The sequence below is a fragment of the Artemia franciscana genome, chromosome 13, assembly GCF_032884065.1.
Source record: "Artemia franciscana chromosome 13, ASM3288406v1, whole genome shotgun sequence".
In the NCBI taxonomy this organism is placed as follows: domain Eukaryota; kingdom Metazoa; phylum Arthropoda; class Branchiopoda; order Anostraca; family Artemiidae; genus Artemia; species Artemia franciscana.
This window is the reverse complement of record NC_088875.1, coordinates 16699834-16717079: the sequence shown is the minus strand read 5'-3', so window position 1 is coordinate 16717079 and position 17246 is coordinate 16699834. Positions and strand designations below refer to the sequence as shown.

Genomic DNA, 17246 nt, shown 5'->3' with positions numbered 1-17246 from the left:
CAACTACTTTTTCAGATGTGTATAGATAGTGCCACCGTCCCCAAATCATTTTGTAACGAAGTCGTTACAGATATTCTGAAGAAAGGAAAAAACGCAAATGAGTGTGGAGGCTATAGGCTGATTACTGTCTCGAGTCAGCTGTGCTTTCGCCCATAGACTTCTAAAGCGCATTCTTGCCAAGGCTGATTCACTTGAGTTATTCGTACATATATGTAGTGTTGACATTTCCGCTGCATTTGATTCAGTAATCTAGTCTGCTGTGTTCCAGACCTTTCTAGATGCCGGTGTGAACGCCCATATAGTGGCTGTGTTATCATTTTGGTACTCTAATAACTATATAAGAGTGAAACTTGGGCTTGAAAAACTCAGTGAGCCAGTTAAACTAAAGAGAGGACTTCGACAAGGTTCCGTCATAAGTCTGATATTATCTAACACGTTGACTTCTAAGATTAAAAAGCAAATTTCTGGCGGGCTAAGATTTGATACTTGCGATTTGAGTTTAATAAGCTATGCTGATGATTTACTTATGTTGAGATTCTCATTGAGTGTACTGCAGGATAACTTAGATAAGCTTGTATCTGGTTATAGCGCTATTGGTCTACAAGTTAATGGCCGGAAAACTGAATTTATGGTTTTCAGCTCTGTGGAACAAGAGGAACCAGCACCAAGTGTATCCGTAGATGGTGCTATTATCGCACCATCTTCTTCAATCAAATATTTAGGTCTTTCGTACGGCCGAGATAAGAAAACTACAAGAACCCTTTGCCTTGATACCCTTGTGTCTAACCTGCTAGTGAGCTATGCTAAACTAGCCCGGCTGAAGTATTCTTGCAATTGGCAAATTTTGGCGAGGATGTACAGATCAGTGGCATTACCACATGTCCTTTACCTTTCCCTAACTCGGGAATGGTTCACAGAAACAGAGAGACTAAAAGTTAGGTCCGCGTTTTGTAGATATTTGAAATTTTTGATACGCATACCATTATTCGAGAGAAACTCATTTCTTTTGAATAAGTATCAAATTCCAGATCCCCGTGAAGCTGTGGCAGAACAGGAAACTAATGCTAGAAAAGGTGCCCTTGAGCACCTTTATGATTTCTTGCTGTTACACGTCACATACGAGCTATAAATTTATATAGTGAATGTAATCTAATCGTTTAATCTTGAAGTATTGTTTTTCGCATTTTTCTTTTTCCTTTTTATTTCTTTCTTTATACTCCGCCATGTTGTTGTTCTGATGGTGGGCTAAAATAAACCATCTATATAATTTTATTTCGTTCACGCAGAAGAATAGAGGCGGCTGTTCTCTAAAAATATTGGCTTTGTGTGTTTTTTCTGTATTTTCATTTGGCCTTCAGAAATTCTGCCTTTCATCATTTTCTCTCTTTATGCTATGGAAGGGTAATGTGGTTTGAGAAATTATCTTCATTATATTTTATAATGCCAAAAATTCTTTGTAGATATCTAACAACGAAGAATTCTTAGCAGTAGTTTCATGGTCAGCTTTTCAGTTAACAAATAATCCGCTCATAAAAAAGGATCAAAGTTAACTAAGAATTACAAACAAACCAGCAAAATCAACTGAACGAAAGAGATAAATCAAACGAGGTCCTCATTGTTATAAATTTCGTAAACAAATTTTATGAAGAAATAAACGTGACATTTTTTGATAAAACTTATGCCTAATAAGAAGATTTGGTGCAATGGGTCCCAAAAGAAATTCGAAAAAAGTTATCAGTAAGTTTATTCTTTGTTGGCTACTTAAATAGTAAAAGTATTGCTACTGGGACTGGAATTATTACCACTATCCACTGCCACTGGAATTATAACAAAACTGGGCTACTGTTACTTGGAATGTTTGTATGAAAGTAGCTTTATGGAAAGAAAACACTCTTTTAGGTTGTTCTACCATAAATTGTAGCTTTAAGAGGTCTAAGCCTTTCTCCTTGTATTCTAGAGTATAGTGTAGGCTGCAATGATGGTGTTGACAAACATAAGGCCATGGATGCTGCCAGTAGCCTACTTTCTCCCAGGGGAAGGGTTAAGGTCTTGAGTAGGGGCTGTTGAAAAGGAAACATGTTAAGAAAACATTTCTTAGCCTAATTCATGATATGCAGAACAATTGTAGCCAGTATATTTTGATTATAGCTCTTCTATCCTTTACCCCTTACCCCCCAATCTGCAAGTATAGGCTATATCCCAAATTATATATTTCCTGTAAATTCTGTCAATTCATCTCTCTTGTTTCAACCTTTGTACCTATACATTGAATCAACTATAACTAAAACAGAAATAGAGAAACAAAATTGGGTAAAATTCTAGTTATTTGACTTCTTGCTATCTCAGAAAGGGTTTAGATTAGGAAAATGAAACTTTCAGGGATGAATCTACCAACTAAAGTATGCCCTGGGAAGGTATTTTGAAGCAACTATCTCCACCCCTTCTCCCTCTAGAGAGCCCTGACCTTTGAAAATATGTGTTATAAAAGTGAAACCTTGCAAAATAGATCTTCTGCTTAATTGAAGTACAAAAATTGTTTTCAGCTTCATAACTCTGCCCAGTTCCATTTTATAAGGTCTTAAAAATATATAAATACATTTCCTAAATTTTGAAAAAGACATTGATATGGCTCAAAATTCTACTCAAATAACAGGAATTGCATTTTCAGAACTAAAGGCAGAGAAAAAGCAACTAGTAACTGAAAATTAAGATAAAATGTTTTGTCAAAATTTCACTTGGTATAGACCTGTCATGTAGGTAAATTTCAGGGCCCTCTAGAGGGAGAAGGAGTGGAGGTGGGTACTTATAGAAGCAATTATTATATTTGTTAAGAGCTTAAAAACAGGCATTGAGTGGTATTTTGAAAAAAGACATTGATATGGCTCAAAATTCTACTCAAATAACAGGAATTGCATTTTCAGAACTAAAGGCAGAGAAAAAGCAACTAGTAACTGAAAATTAAGATAAAATGTTTTGTCAAAATTTCACTTGGTATAGACCTGTCATGTAAGTAAATTTCAGGGCCCTCTAGAGGGAGAAGGAGTGGAGGTGGGTACTTATAGAAGCAATTATTATATTTGTTAAGAGCTTAAAAACAGGCATTGAGTGGTATGTTCACTTTGTTCATAAATCAATAATATGAAAAACAAAAACTTATCATGGAATACATAAGACCATCTACCATCATGTTGCTTGGGATTATTTCAACATAGCTACTTTGAATACAACATAAATAAAGAGAAAGTAGCACATAAAAAAGCAGAATAAGCAGACAAGATTTCAAGATTCTCCAGACCCAAAAATGTACTTCACCAGCATCAGACATTGATGCAGGAGAGAACTATGAATGCTGAACTGACTATCAAAGTTGCACTGAAGCTGTACAGTGGGAACAATGAATTGTATCCTATCTCCTCTGAGATTATATCTTATGCAAGGCCTGTCTAAATGGCACATGGAAAATATCTTGAAATCTTGTCTGCTGAGAAAGATGAAGAGACAAAAGAAGTGTGAAGAAGAAAAGAAACATGCATTAAAAGAAAGCCTCAAAAAATAGAAAGAATCTATAGTTGCATTAGATAGTGATGAGGATAAAAAGAAAGAACAGGTATCAATAGAGTAAATAGTTTCATACAATCTTTTGGAACAAGTGGCCAAAAGACTAGATGACATTTTAGAGTCAAAGAATTTGGTTTGGTGCCTGTTTTTAAGCTCTTAACAAATATAATAATTGCTTCTATCACAAATTCAAATTTAAGCACTTTTTGGGCTAACCTTTGGATTGGAACCTTGTTGGATATTTATTTATACCTTCTTCTATTGGCTTTCATATTTTCAATAATGTATCAAAAATGCATACTTTAATTGAACATCCAGCATCAATGAAGAAGAAAACAGCATAATATTGTAAAATTTATTTATCCAACTTAATCATGGAAAATCAGTGCTTGTGGATTATATAATATTAAAAACATGGATTTATAACAAAACAGTAAGTTTGAGACTAATGTTTTAAGCCTTTTTTATGCCCAAAAACTAGAAATATTTTGGTTATTTTCAAGAGCTCAAAAAGTTCTTAAATCCAAATTTGGGATAGAAGTGATTACTTTATTAATATAGAGCTTAAAAAGTCATCAAGTGGCAGGTTCACTTTATTTATAAGTCAATAATATGAACAACAGAAAATTTACCAATTTTACCACATAGGCCTATCAATTTTGGGTAAAATTCTAGTTAATTGACTTCTTGCTATCTTGGACAGGGTTTAGGTTAGGAAAATGAAACTTTCATGGATTGGTCTTGAGGCTCAAGTATGTCCCAGGAAGGTGTTTTAAAGTACACACCTCCACTCCTTCTCCCTCTAGAGGGCCCTGAAATTTACCTACATGACAGGTCTATACCAAGTGAAATTTTGACAAAACATTTTATCTTAATTTTCAGTTACTAGTTGCTTTTTCTCTGCCTTTAGTTCTGAAAATGCAATTCCTGTTATTTGAGTAGAATTTTGAGCCATATCAATGTCTTTTTTCAAAATTTAGGAAATGTATTTATATATTTTTAAGACCTTATAAAATGGAACTGGGCAGAGCTATGAAGCTGAAAACAATTTTTGTACTTCAATTAAGCAGAAGATCTATTTTGCAAGGTTTCACTTTTATAACACATATTTTCAAAGGTCAGGGCTCTCTAAAGGGAGAAGGGGTGGAGATAGTTGCTTCAAAATACCTTCCCAGGGCATACTTTAGTTGGTAGATTCATCCCTGAAAGTTTCATTTTCCTAATCTAAACCCTTTCTGAGATAGCAAGAAGTCAAATAACTAGAATTTTACCCAATTTTGTTTCTCTATTTCTGTTTCTTGTCGTTTTAAGTTTGAGCTACCAGTATAGCATGGTTATTGTCAAAATTATTCAAACTTAAACATTTTAATTGCTTTTTCTCCAAGAACATATTAATTGCATTGCCTACAAGAACATCTTTTCAAAAGACAATTTTTCCTATTTTATTACATTTATTCCTTTAGTGTTTCTACTTTATTGACATTCAAATAGGATCCTCATTTTCTTCTAATCCTGAAAATATCAATTTTGTACTTGGTTTTTATTATGTGAAGCAAAAATATTAAATCTAATTTTGGTTTTAGACACCAGAGTCAATTCTATCCAAAACTTGATTCATTTTCAGTGTCATAATAACACTTATCAAAAGGTAAGTGCTAACCTTGGGGGTATTAGCCTAGTTTGGCTCCATACCTTGATAATATAACAACAAATTGAATCCAGTAAGTATGGCATATGCAGGAAATAATGTGTGATTAACACACAGAAATCAAGAAATAGGTTTGATTTTTTATAAACACAAAGCATTGTCAAATTTATTAAATTAGTGTACACATAGCTTTTTCACAGCTTAGTGTGGCAACAATAGTGAAACTTTGTACTAAGCTTATAATCTTCACCACTTTGTAAGAACTAAAAGGAAAATAGTGGTATTAAATAAAAGGAATATAGTGGTAAAGTGCTATTGAATTATAAATGAAACCCAAAATAAAGAGAAATTAAATAAACAATCATAGCAAATAAATATACAGTAGTTACTAATATAAATGAATGAATAAATCTTAAAAGGAGTGAAACTTGAATAAAATATGCAAATCAAGCTTGAAACAAACAAGAATCACTTCAAACAAGTATTGGAGTTTTGCCTCTTTTTCTCACTGTAAAAGTCTAAAACCTACTGTGTCATTGGCACTTTACTGAAAACTGTATGTGTCTTGAATAGTATTGGAAAGTACAAATAAAATCAAACTGAATGTTTGATACATAGAGCTATTAATTGTTAAAAGATCATCAGTTCAAGATTTATTTTGCTGTAATTTTATTTTCATTTTCAATAGAGCAGTTACTATAAAAAGAAGACATTGGTAATATAATTTGTTTTCCATGAAGCTCCAATGAACGAGTAGGTTTTATACTTCTACAGTTAGGGAAGGGGGCACTATCTAAACTCTTGTTTGTAGCGAAGCTATATTTGCCTTGAACAGTCTTTGAAAGAACTAATATAATTAAACTGAATATATGATATATAATAGTATTAATTGCTGAAACTTCATCAGTTCAAAATTTAATTTTACTGCAATTTTTATGTTTATTTTCAGTGTTGTAGTAAATACAAAAGAAAATATTCGTAATATAATTTATTTTCAGCAAAGCACTGATGATGCAGTAGGTTTTAGACTTTTACAGTCAGAGAAGGAGGCAAAACCCAAACTCTTGTTTGTAGTGATTTTTGTTCATTTCAAGCTTGATTTGCATATTCAATTTAAGTTTCAGCCATTTTAAGATTTATTTATATTAATGGCTATTGTATGTTTGTTCGCTATCATCGTTTATTTAATTTATGCTTGTTTTGGGTTTAATTTATATTTCAGAAGCCAAATATTTTTCTTTGTTTTGAGCTTGAGTTACATATTCTGTTTTTATTCATTGATATCAGTACCTGTTGTATGTTTTTTGTTGCAATTTTTATGGCATTTGGTATTAACCAAGTGATTTATATTTAGTAGCGGTTCATTTTCAAGTGGTTAATACTGCTTGGAATTAACCAAGTGGTTAATACCGCTTGGATTTAACCAAGTGGTTAATTCAGAAAAAGAAGAAAAAATGAAGTATTTTTAACTTACGAACAGTTGATCAGATCTTAATGAAATTTGATGTTTCGAAGGATATCGTCTCTCAGAGCTCTTATTGTAAATCGCGACCGGATCTGGTGACATTGGGGCGGGGAGTTGGGAGGGGGGAAACCTAAAATCTTGGAAAACACTTAGAGTGGAGGGATCGGGATGAAACTTGGTGGGAAAAATAAACACAAGTCCTAGATACATGATTGACACAACCAGAACGCATCCGCTCTCTTTGGGGTAGTTGGGGGGGAGGGGGTTAATTCTGAAAAAATGAGGTATTTTTAACTTACGAATGGGTGATCGGATCTCAATGAAATTTGATATTCAGAAGGATATCGTGTCTCAAAGCTCTTATTTTAAATCCCAACTGGATCTGGTGACATTAGGGGGAGTTTGGGGGGGACCTAAAATCCTGGAAAACGCTTAGAGTGGAAGGATTGGGATGAAACTTGGTGGGAGAAATAAGCAGAAGTCTTAGATACGTGATTGACATAATTAGAATGGATCCGATCTATTGAGGGGGGGGGGAGGGTTAATTCTGAAAAATTAGAAAAATGATGTATTTTTAAATTACAAAGGAGTGATCGGATCTTCATGAAATTTCATATTTAGAAGGACCTCGTAACTCAGATCTCTTATTTTAAATCTCAACCAGATCCAGTGTCATTGGGGGGCAGTTAAGGGGGGGGACCGGAAATCTTAGAAAATACTTAAAGCGGAGAGATCAGGATAAAACGGGATGGGAATAATAAAAACAAGTCTTAGATACGTGACTGACATTATCGGACCGGATCTGCTCTCTTTGGTGGAGTTTGGGGGGGGGGGTAATTCGGAAAAATGAGGTATTTGTAGCTTACGAATGGGTGACGAGATCTTAATGAAATTTGATATTTAGAAGGATCTTGTGTTTTAAAGCTCTTATTTTAATTTCCGACCAGATCCTGTGACATTGGGGGGAGTTAGAGGGGGAAACCGGAATTCTGAGAAAACGTGAAAATTGGGGTATTTTTACCTTACAAATAGGTGATCGGATCTTAATGAAACTTGATATATAGAAGGATCTTATGTCTCAGATGCTCCATTTTCGACTCGAATTGGATCAGGGGAAATAGGGGGGTGGAGGAGGGAAACAGAAATCTTGGAAAACGCTTATAGTGGAAAGATCGGGGTGAAACTTGATGGGAAGAATAAGCACAAATTCTAGATACGTGATTGAAATAATTGGAATGGATCCGTTGTCTTTGGAGGAGCTGGGGGGTGTTAATTTGGAAGAATTAGACAAATTGAGGTATTTTTAACTTACGGGTGACCGGATCTTAAATAAATTTGGTACTTAGAAGGAATTCATGTCTCAGAGCTTTCATTTCAAATCCCGACCAGATCTGTTGACATTGGGGGCCCTTGGAGGGGGAAATTGGAAATCTTGGAAAACGCTTAGAGTGGAGGAATCGGGATGAAGCTTGGTGGATAGAATAAGCAAATGTCCTTGATACGTGATTGCCGTAACCGTACTGGATTCGCTCTCTTTGGGGGAGTTGGGGGGAGGGTTCGGTGCTTTGAGGAGTTTGGTGCTTCTGGGCGTGCTAAGACGATGAAAATGGTAGGCGTGTCAGGGAGCTGCACAAATTGACTCCACAAAGTCGTTTTTCCAGATTCGACCATCTGGGGGGGGGGGCTAAAGGGAGAGGAAAAATTAGAAAAAATGAGGTATTTATAACTTACGAGTGGTTGATCGGATCTTAATGAATTTTGATATTTAGAAAGACATCATGGCTCAGAGCTCTTGTTTTAAATCCCGACCGGGATTAAGCCTCTGATTTTCCTTTTAAATCAATCTATTGGTTTTTAGAATTTTGTTAGAGCTCATACCATATGAGCTCTTAGCTCTTCTTGCCTCGTCACAAGTGCCATATGAGCTCTTAGCTCTTGTTTATATAGTTTTTGTTCCTTTTGGTTTTCATTTGTTCTTTAATAGTAATTTCTGGTCGTTTTGAGTTTGATTTATTGTAAGTTTCTATTGTTTTTGATCTTAAATTTGATGTGGCCTCTACTTTTCTTTACAAAAACCTCTTTTTAAGAAAGTTTTTTAAAACTAGTTTCTGTCTGCTTTTGATTGCCAATATTTCAAGTTTTTCAAAATTCTCTATTCCAAAATAAATCCTAATCCCTATTCCAAACACAGACTTGGCAAGAACTAATAAAATTAAACTGAATATTTGATATATAATGATATTAATTGCTAAAAGCTCACCAGCTCAAAATTTTGTTTTGCTCAAGGCCAGATTTAAAGCTTTGATGCTTCAAGGCCCGAACTTTTTTGCTGCTCTGTTTTTGCAAGATTTTTGGGGGAATATCTAAGACTTTGAGAATAGTGAAAGCTGAAGGGCCTAGTGGAACTATTGGTAAATCCTGGTCTGGTTTCTCACCAACTTTCAATTTATTTTCAGTTTTGTAATAAGTACAAAAAAATATTTGTAATATAATTTGTTTTAGTAAACCGCCAAATATGGAGTAGGCCTTATGATTTTACCGTTGTGGAAATGGGCAGTAGCCAATCTATCGTTTGTAGTGAAGGATATAAGTCTCTGGACAGTTTTGGAAAGAGCTAATAAAATTAAACTGAATTCCCATGATTTTTGGAATAAAATATCGTTAAAAAGTTTTTTTGGGCAATGGAGGGAATGCCAGGGGTCAGCTCCCATGATCTTCGGAATAAAATATTGTTACTCAGTTTTTTTTTTTGGGGGGGGGGGGGTAGTTCCCATGATTTATCTTTGGTAATTTCGTCAAGAGAGAGAGGGGTATTGGGCCATAGAGGACTAGGGGTCAGCTCCCACAGGCTTTGGAATAAAATATTGACAGTAAGTTTTTTTTTCTGGGGGGGATCAAGCCATCGAGGGCCAATAGTATATTGCCATAGTTTTTGGACTAAAATGTCGTTAATAAGTGTTTTTTTTTGTGGGGAGACAGGGGTCAGGTCATGCAGAGAAGGTAAGGGGTCAGCTCCCTAAAGTTTGTTGTTGCCGCCCAATCCCTTTCGACTATTGAAAAGGACACTACCCCTTTCAGTTTCCAATCGAATGAACTCTTTTCGAAGTTTCTACGACACCAGATGACCATCTTAAAATTTCTATAACATGCATTTTGGGAAAATACGAGTTGTGTCTCCATGCTTCGATCACTCTGAATCGGAAAAAGGGCACTAGAACTTCATTTTATCATTCCAATGAGCCCCCTCCAAAATTTGTACGATCAACCTTTCTATATATACCTTATATGGCCCCTTATCCTGAGGGCTCTGGGGGGGGGGTGTCATCCTCAAAGACATAATTTTTGGACCTTTCAATTACGTTGAAGAAAATGGCTATCTCAAAATTTTGATTGGATATGTTGGGAAAATGGTGGGCATGGGAGAGGATTAGTTGCCCTCCAATCTCTTTTGACTATTTAAAAGGGCACTAGCCCTTCCAATTTCGAATCGAATGAGCCTTTTTTGAAGTTTCTCTGACAGTGAATGGCCATCTGAGAATTCCTATTTGATGCATTTCGGGAAAATACGAGGTGTGTGGGGTATGATTGTATAAACTTTGGAGGGTTCATTAGATTGGTAATCAGAAGTTCTAGTGTCTTTTTTAAGATTCAGTGATCAGAGGGGGGATGCCCCCTCACGCCTCGTATTTTCCCGAAATGTAATCTGATAAAAATTTTGAGTTGGCCACTTAACCAATTTAAAGAGTCAGGTTTCATTTTTACTGTATAAATTTAGTTTAATTTAATATGAATGTAATTTAATGTAATTTCACTTAATATAAGTGCAATTAATGTAGTCAATTTGTACACCAGTCAAAATATGCTGGTAAAATCTCTTGGAAAAACAATTATGTCTAAATAATTTCCTAGACTACACTACCTTTCATTTGAAAAAAAAACCAACACGTTTTCCTTTGTTTTTACCATAATAATTTTTAGTGCCTAATCTTCATTATTTTATTCCAGTATTTTTTTTTGCTTTCTCAAGAAGTGGTAATAGTCAAAGATGTTTTTCTTTTATTTTCAGTATAAAAATTTGGTTATTTGTTGATATTTCATTCTTTATTTTTATTTGTTTTTATTATTTAAAACAGGTACTTCAAAAGTCAAAGTGGAGCATACAGATGACTCTTCAAATATTGACACCACCAGCATTGCCAGCTCTGACATCCAAAGTATTGTTGATGAAGGGTTGGGTAAGTTTTTTTTTTTTATGGTTGTTACCTAAGGGATGAAGCCCTAAAAATGATTTAAAAAAAAAACTACAAGAAAGTATTGCCCAAGAGAATTCCATGTGTTTTTCTTGAGAAAGAAAAACCATCCTTTAGTGACACTAAAAAAAAAACAACAAAAACAATTATTTTTCTACTGTAAGTAATGAACAACATTAAAACTTCTAACTCTCAGATATTTCAGATCAGAACAATTTTTTTCAACTGTAAGTAATGAACAACATTAAAAACTATAACTTTCAGATATTGTTCCGTATATGAGGGGGCTGCACCCTCCTCAATCCCTCACTCTTGACGCTAAATTTTTTTTAGCACTTTTAAGAAGCTTCTTATTCCCGTTAAACTGCCCTAGTGTTTAAGGAGTCGTTCTTAAAGAATTGGGCCAAAAGTCAAATTTTTGTATAAAGAGCTAGGTGTTGAGGAGGGATGATCCCCCTCCTTACATATGGAATAGTTTCTGTTTATTGAAAGTTTTAATGCTGCTCCTTACTTTCAATTGAAAAAAATAAATTTAATTTCTAGTCGTTTTTTAAATAATGCCTCTCCACTCAATGGAAAATTCGCCCCGGACAATTCCATCTTTGCTGAAATCCCACTTCCCTCCCCCAGAAAATTTCCTGTGGACGATTCTGCCTGGAAAATTGCCCTTACTTTTCTTTAAAAAAATAATTTCTGATTGTTTTCAAATCTTGCCGGAAGTTCCCTCCTTCGTGGGATATTTTCCCCAAGAATCCTCGCCCCCAATAGAATCTTTCTCCCGCGGAAATTTCGCCCATGGAGAATTTCTTCCACGACATATTCCCCACCTCCACCCCAAGAAAGATCGCTCAGACAATTCCAAGCCCGCTGAAATTTTACCCTGGACAGTGCCCCCAGAGTTCACATGTAAAATTGAGTCGCCAAAGAGAAAGTAAGGCAGAAAAAAAGAATTTCATACAGGAATTCTGAAAAATTCCCTCTGTGTAAATTTACCTAGAAAATTCACCCCCCCCCCAAAAAAAAACTTCAATCCCCACGAAAAAATTCTCTTCCTGGAAGCGCTCACCCTAAAAAAATGCCTGTGTACTTCCCAATAATAAATCCTATGTATAAACAATGGGTTAGTTTTCTTAACTTACCAGCCTTTCCCCGAGGGACTATTGGCACTAGAACTTTTAATTTTTGTTTAAATGAGCACTCTTCCGATTTTCTAGGACCATAGGTTCAGCATCATCACCATAGAAAAAAAAACACGCATCTAGATACAAAATTCTACATTTTTGCTGATAGGAGCTTGAAATATCTACTGTAGGGTTCTCTGATACGCTGAATCTGATGGTGTTTATCGTTAAGATTCTTTGAATTTTTGGGGATGTTTTCCCCCTTTCCCGAAAATTAGGCAGATTTTCTCAGGTTCGTAGCTTTTGATGAGTAAAGTTAATCTTGACAAATTATATACAACAAACTGTTTGCTCTTAGGTATTTCTGTTTTGTCACAAAAGAAGGGATTATAACATCCTTTGAAAACTGTTCAGCAAAAAAAAAAAAAATCAATTGAAAGTAAGGAGCAATATTAAAACTTAAAATGAGCAAAAAATATTACTTATAGGAGGGGGTTTCCCCCTTCTCAACACCTCGCTGGTCACGCTAAAGTTTGACTTTTTGTTCCATTTTTTTAAGAATGACTCCTGAAACACAAGGACCGTTTAATAAGGATAATAAGCTTTTTCAGAAGTTCTTAAAAAAATTTAGCATAAAGAGCAAGGTATTGAGGAGGGGGCAACTTCTCTCCTATATGTAATAATTTCTGTTCGTTTTAAGCTTTAATGTTGCTTCTAGCTTTCAGTTGAAAAAATACCTGTTTTTTTAATATTAATTTCTGATCTTTTTTAGTTAATGCTAGAAAATATGGGTCCCCCTTATTGAAAGTTCCCTTCCCTCACGAAAAACTCCTTTATGGAAAGATCTTCCCTCGTAGATCTTCAACACGATCACCCCTGGGTGAGAAAAAAAAACACGCATTCGTGATCTTTCTTTTGGCAAAAAAGGGAAATTTCCACATTTTTGTGTATATGAGCTTGAAACCTCCACAGTAGGGTTTTCTGATATCCTCAGTCTGATGTTGTGATTTTCATTCAGATCACTTGATGTTTTGAGGTATTTTGATTACTTGGTATTTTGGGACTGTAATATACTAGATATGCACATTTTTGATAAACGGGGTGGGTACTATGACTCAGGCATCCATTCCTTAAGCTGAAGTTTAATTTTTGTTTTGCCATATTTCAATATTGTTACGATATGATAACTATTTTGGAATGATAAAGATTTCAATGGATTTTTGCTACTGGAAAAGGGTATTTTTCAATATGTCGATTTTTATATATATTTTGTTTTACTAATTATGGTTCAATGCAGCCAAATACAGAGCAAATCGCATATGAAACTCAAGAAGGCTGTAGCTCCACTCTTGTTTGTGATATTTTCTGGTAGTTTAAAATTTAATTTGATCATTCATTTTAACTTATGCTCTCTTTGGTCTTCATTTATTCATTCATAATAATTTCTGTCTTTTCTAAGTTCGGCTTATTATTCAATTTCACTCTGCTCGTTTTAGGCTTATCTGTCTCTTTACTTTCCTTTGCACAACTTTCTTTTTTGAAATACGTTTGTTTAAATTATTAATGTTTAAGGACGATTAGAAAGGACACTAGAGCTTGAAATCCTCGTTCAACTGATTCTTCTCCGAATATTCTACAACCATTCAGTAAGATCACTCAAAAAGAAAAATATCAATGATTACCAAAAAAATGACCATGAAAACATATCACTGGCCAATATATTATCACCCTTATTTTAACAAGTGTCTAAAAGTTTTATGCTAATTATTTTAATAGCTAATCTTAACCTGACATGTTTTTCGTCAAATCTTGACAACAATTTTTAATGTTAAAATCCACTACTACTACTACTAACAACTCACCTCAGCACCAAGCCGCCACAGCTACGAGAGGCCAACACAGCTACGCACGCTTTTCCTCCATCCCAATCTATCCAACGCCTCCCTCTTTAAACCTTCCCAGGAGAATCCCATTTCCCTTAAATATTTCATTATGACATCCTTCCATCTCAACCGCGGACGACCTGCTTTCCTTTTAGCCCTTGACGGTTGGCCAAAAAGAACAATCTTCGGCAATATGTCATCCGCAGAAAGTGCCCAAGCCATCTCAACCTTTCTCTCATTATTGTCCTAGAAAGCGGGACTGAACCGCACTTTTCGTGCAGACTACTGTTTGAAATACGGTCAGTCAGCCGGGTACCCAGAACAATACGTAGGCAATTTCTCTGAACAATCCGTGGTCACATATGCATCAAAATCTCGACAACTATTGAAATGCTATCATACAGAATTCCGTTCTCAGAAGTCGTACTGACATGTGGTATCGGTGTACCGTTCAACCCTGCATGTACATGCAGTCCATAAGGAATGAATCTTACTTATAGATTGCATATCCAATAAAACTAACGGCTATAGATTATGTTCCGTACTGAAGGCAAGGAGCAATATCAAAACTGAAATTGAACAGAAATTGTTTCGTTCATGAGGAGGGTTGTATCCTCCTCAATACCTCGCTCTTTACGCTATGGTCTGACTTCTTGTCCCAATTCCTTAAGACCGACTCCTGAAACTCATGGGTCACTTAATTAGAATAATAAACTTTTTTAAAAGTTCTAAAAAAAAGTTTTAACGTAAAGAGCGAGGTATTAATGTTCACATTTCCAAAGCTTCTATGAGGAGTATCTCAGGTAAACTGCATGATCAGTATTTAGACGATTATTGATTTAACCTCTGATCTCCCTTCCTCAGAAAGAATTCGTTTGATGTATCTATTAGTATCAAAATTCCGTTTTTTAGAGTTTCGTTTACTATTGAGCCGGGTCACTCTTTACTACAAACTGTTTGAAAGAAAATTGTAAAAAAGTTAGTATCTGTCCAAAAAATTTATATGGTTTTGATTTCCAAAGCTTTTTATCCGCTAAAACTGAGACAATAACAGCTTTAGCAGTATGCCTTCCTTTTAACTTTATAGCCAAAGAGATAGCTCTAACCAAATATCTAAAGAGAGGAAGGCCTGATCATTAGCCACCTTTGAATAATTTAAATAGAATAAATAAAATGAACATACATTGTATACTGACTCGCAAGCAAATTATGTATTCGGTAATTCCCTTTCTTCCTCTAATACATAAATGAAATTCGGAAAACTTACGAAATATTCAAAATTCCATACCATTTGGAAAATTGTATGAAATATTCTGCCAACCTATTAAGCCCTTGACCCTCCAGTTTTTAACTGGTCATAATGACATTATAAACTGACACAAATTGCTACTGGTCACTGTAAATTAAATTCATTTTTATATAGAAATAATAAAAGTAATTGTTCCTCTTGTGATTGTGGTGATGAAGAGACTTTATATCATTATCTTTTTGAGTGTAAACTTTTCGAAAATCAAAGAGCCGAAATGCAATTTCGATTACAAGAATTTTCTTATTCTGATATTATTTTTTTATATTAATGTTATTTCGTTGATTAAAGAGGCTCAATATGCCGTTTCTAACATACTTGAATCAAACAAAGAGACTGAATATTGTGTAATTTTTCTCCCCTTTTTGCTATTTAGTAGCTTGTGTTTTGTAGCTATATTTGTGATATAACCTATGTCTTGTATTTTTTTAGATTAGATAGTGAAATACTCCGTACGGGTTTATTCACTAAATAAAATCATTCATTCGATCCCGTTCATCCCGATTTCATCCCGAATTCGATTCATCTCGAATTCGATTTATCCCGTGTATTATTGATAAAGATAATTGAAACGATTGAAAATTCGCCCTATCTGAAATTTTCAGGTTGGATCATAAATTTAGAATCTTAATTGATTTCTGCATCTTACAGATCAAATTTAATCTTGATTTGTTTTTTTTTAACTTTGCTGAGCAACCCTCCATGTCAGTGGTACTAATAGTTTTTAATTAAAATGCACGTTAGAGTTCAAAAGCCTCTTCTCTCTTGCCAGTTCTCATACGCTTTGCTTTTCGTATTTATATTTAAGCATCATTAAAAAAAATTTCTTTTACTAAATCATATAGTAAATTATATAAGACTATTTTAGGGGGGGAGAGAGGTGCCCCAGTGGATCCGTAACTGTTGCCAAAATTATTTTGTTTTGCAATGCAAAGCATTTTTTCAAAGCAGATTACTTCTTGAGTAGATACAACCAAGGGTGAAATACAGCTAATTCACCTATGTTTTTCTAGTTTTTTTCAGATAAGTAATATTTCCATCGACTTTTTGTCTATCTATTGGAGATGATCTAAGACTTCTATTAAAAATATAGCCTGTTGGCTCCTACACATTACTAAGGTGGAAGAACATAAAGAAAAAACAATCGTTTTTATAGCTTAGCGCAGTAGTACGTACCTCCCCTACAATATTAGAGTTTGTGTCTGTATCTTCACCGCCTATCGTTAATGAAAAAGACAAACAAAAAAAAACATAAAATTCAATGTTTTTCTAAAATTAGAAAACGAATTTTTTGTAGCAATAAATAACACCCCAGCAACCCTGTAAGGACATTTTATTAAAAAAAAAAATGTAAAATTTTGCAAAAGCAATGACGCCAATAAACAACAAAGAGAGATAAAACTCTACAAAAAAAACCTCAAACGAGACGACGGCCAGTAGAGAGGAAAGACTAATGAGAACAATCAAAGAGACAATCAAAAACAACACGGATATTTCGTCTGTATCCAAACAAGGCGTCCTCAGCGCAAGATAAAAAGAAAAATAAACTAAAAACAAATAAAACCACCACCAATAATAATAAATACAATTGTCGCTACTTATCCACGTAGGGAAAAGAAGCTATTCGAGTTACTTCAATGAGAACATCAAAGCAACTCAATTAGTTGCTTTGATGTTCTCATTGAAGTAACTCGAATAGCTTCGTGGATAAGTAGCGACAATTTTATTTACTATTATTGGTGGTGGTTTTATTTGTTTTTAGTTTAGTTTTCTTTTTATCTTGTGCTGAGGACGCCTTGTTGGATACAGGCGAAATATCCGCGTTGTCTTAGTCTTATCCTCTCTACTGGCCGTCGTCTCGTTTGAGGTTTTTTTTGTAGAGTTTTATCTCTCTTTGTTGTTTATTGTCATATCTGGCCAGTTCGGCTTAAGAACCTTGCAATGACGCCAGTATTTTATGCAAAAGACGGTCTTATTTCAAGCATCAAGATTTCCGCAAATAGATTGATAAATAA

The 17246-nt window shown here is 34.6% G+C and overlaps 1 protein-coding gene and 1 long non-coding RNA gene across 2 annotated transcripts in view; one reads left to right on the top strand and one right to left on the bottom strand.

The window, feature by feature from the left end:
* LOC136034595 (uncharacterized) overlaps positions 1-17246 on the bottom strand; it is a 254523-nt gene that overhangs the window by 168933 nt on the left and 68344 nt on the right. The window lies entirely within an intron of this gene.
* The window catches only part of LOC136034582 (interferon-related developmental regulator 1-like), a 62463-nt gene continuing 46809 nt past the window's right edge, over positions 1593-17246 (top strand). Inside the window, exons 1-2 of the mRNA XM_065715835.1 lie at positions 1593-1737; positions 10805-10906. Of these exons, the coding sequence (XP_065571907.1) occupies positions 1704-1737; positions 10805-10906 (136 nt within the window). The 5' untranslated portion in view covers positions 1593-1703. The remainder of the gene's footprint in view (positions 1738-10804; positions 10907-17246) is intronic.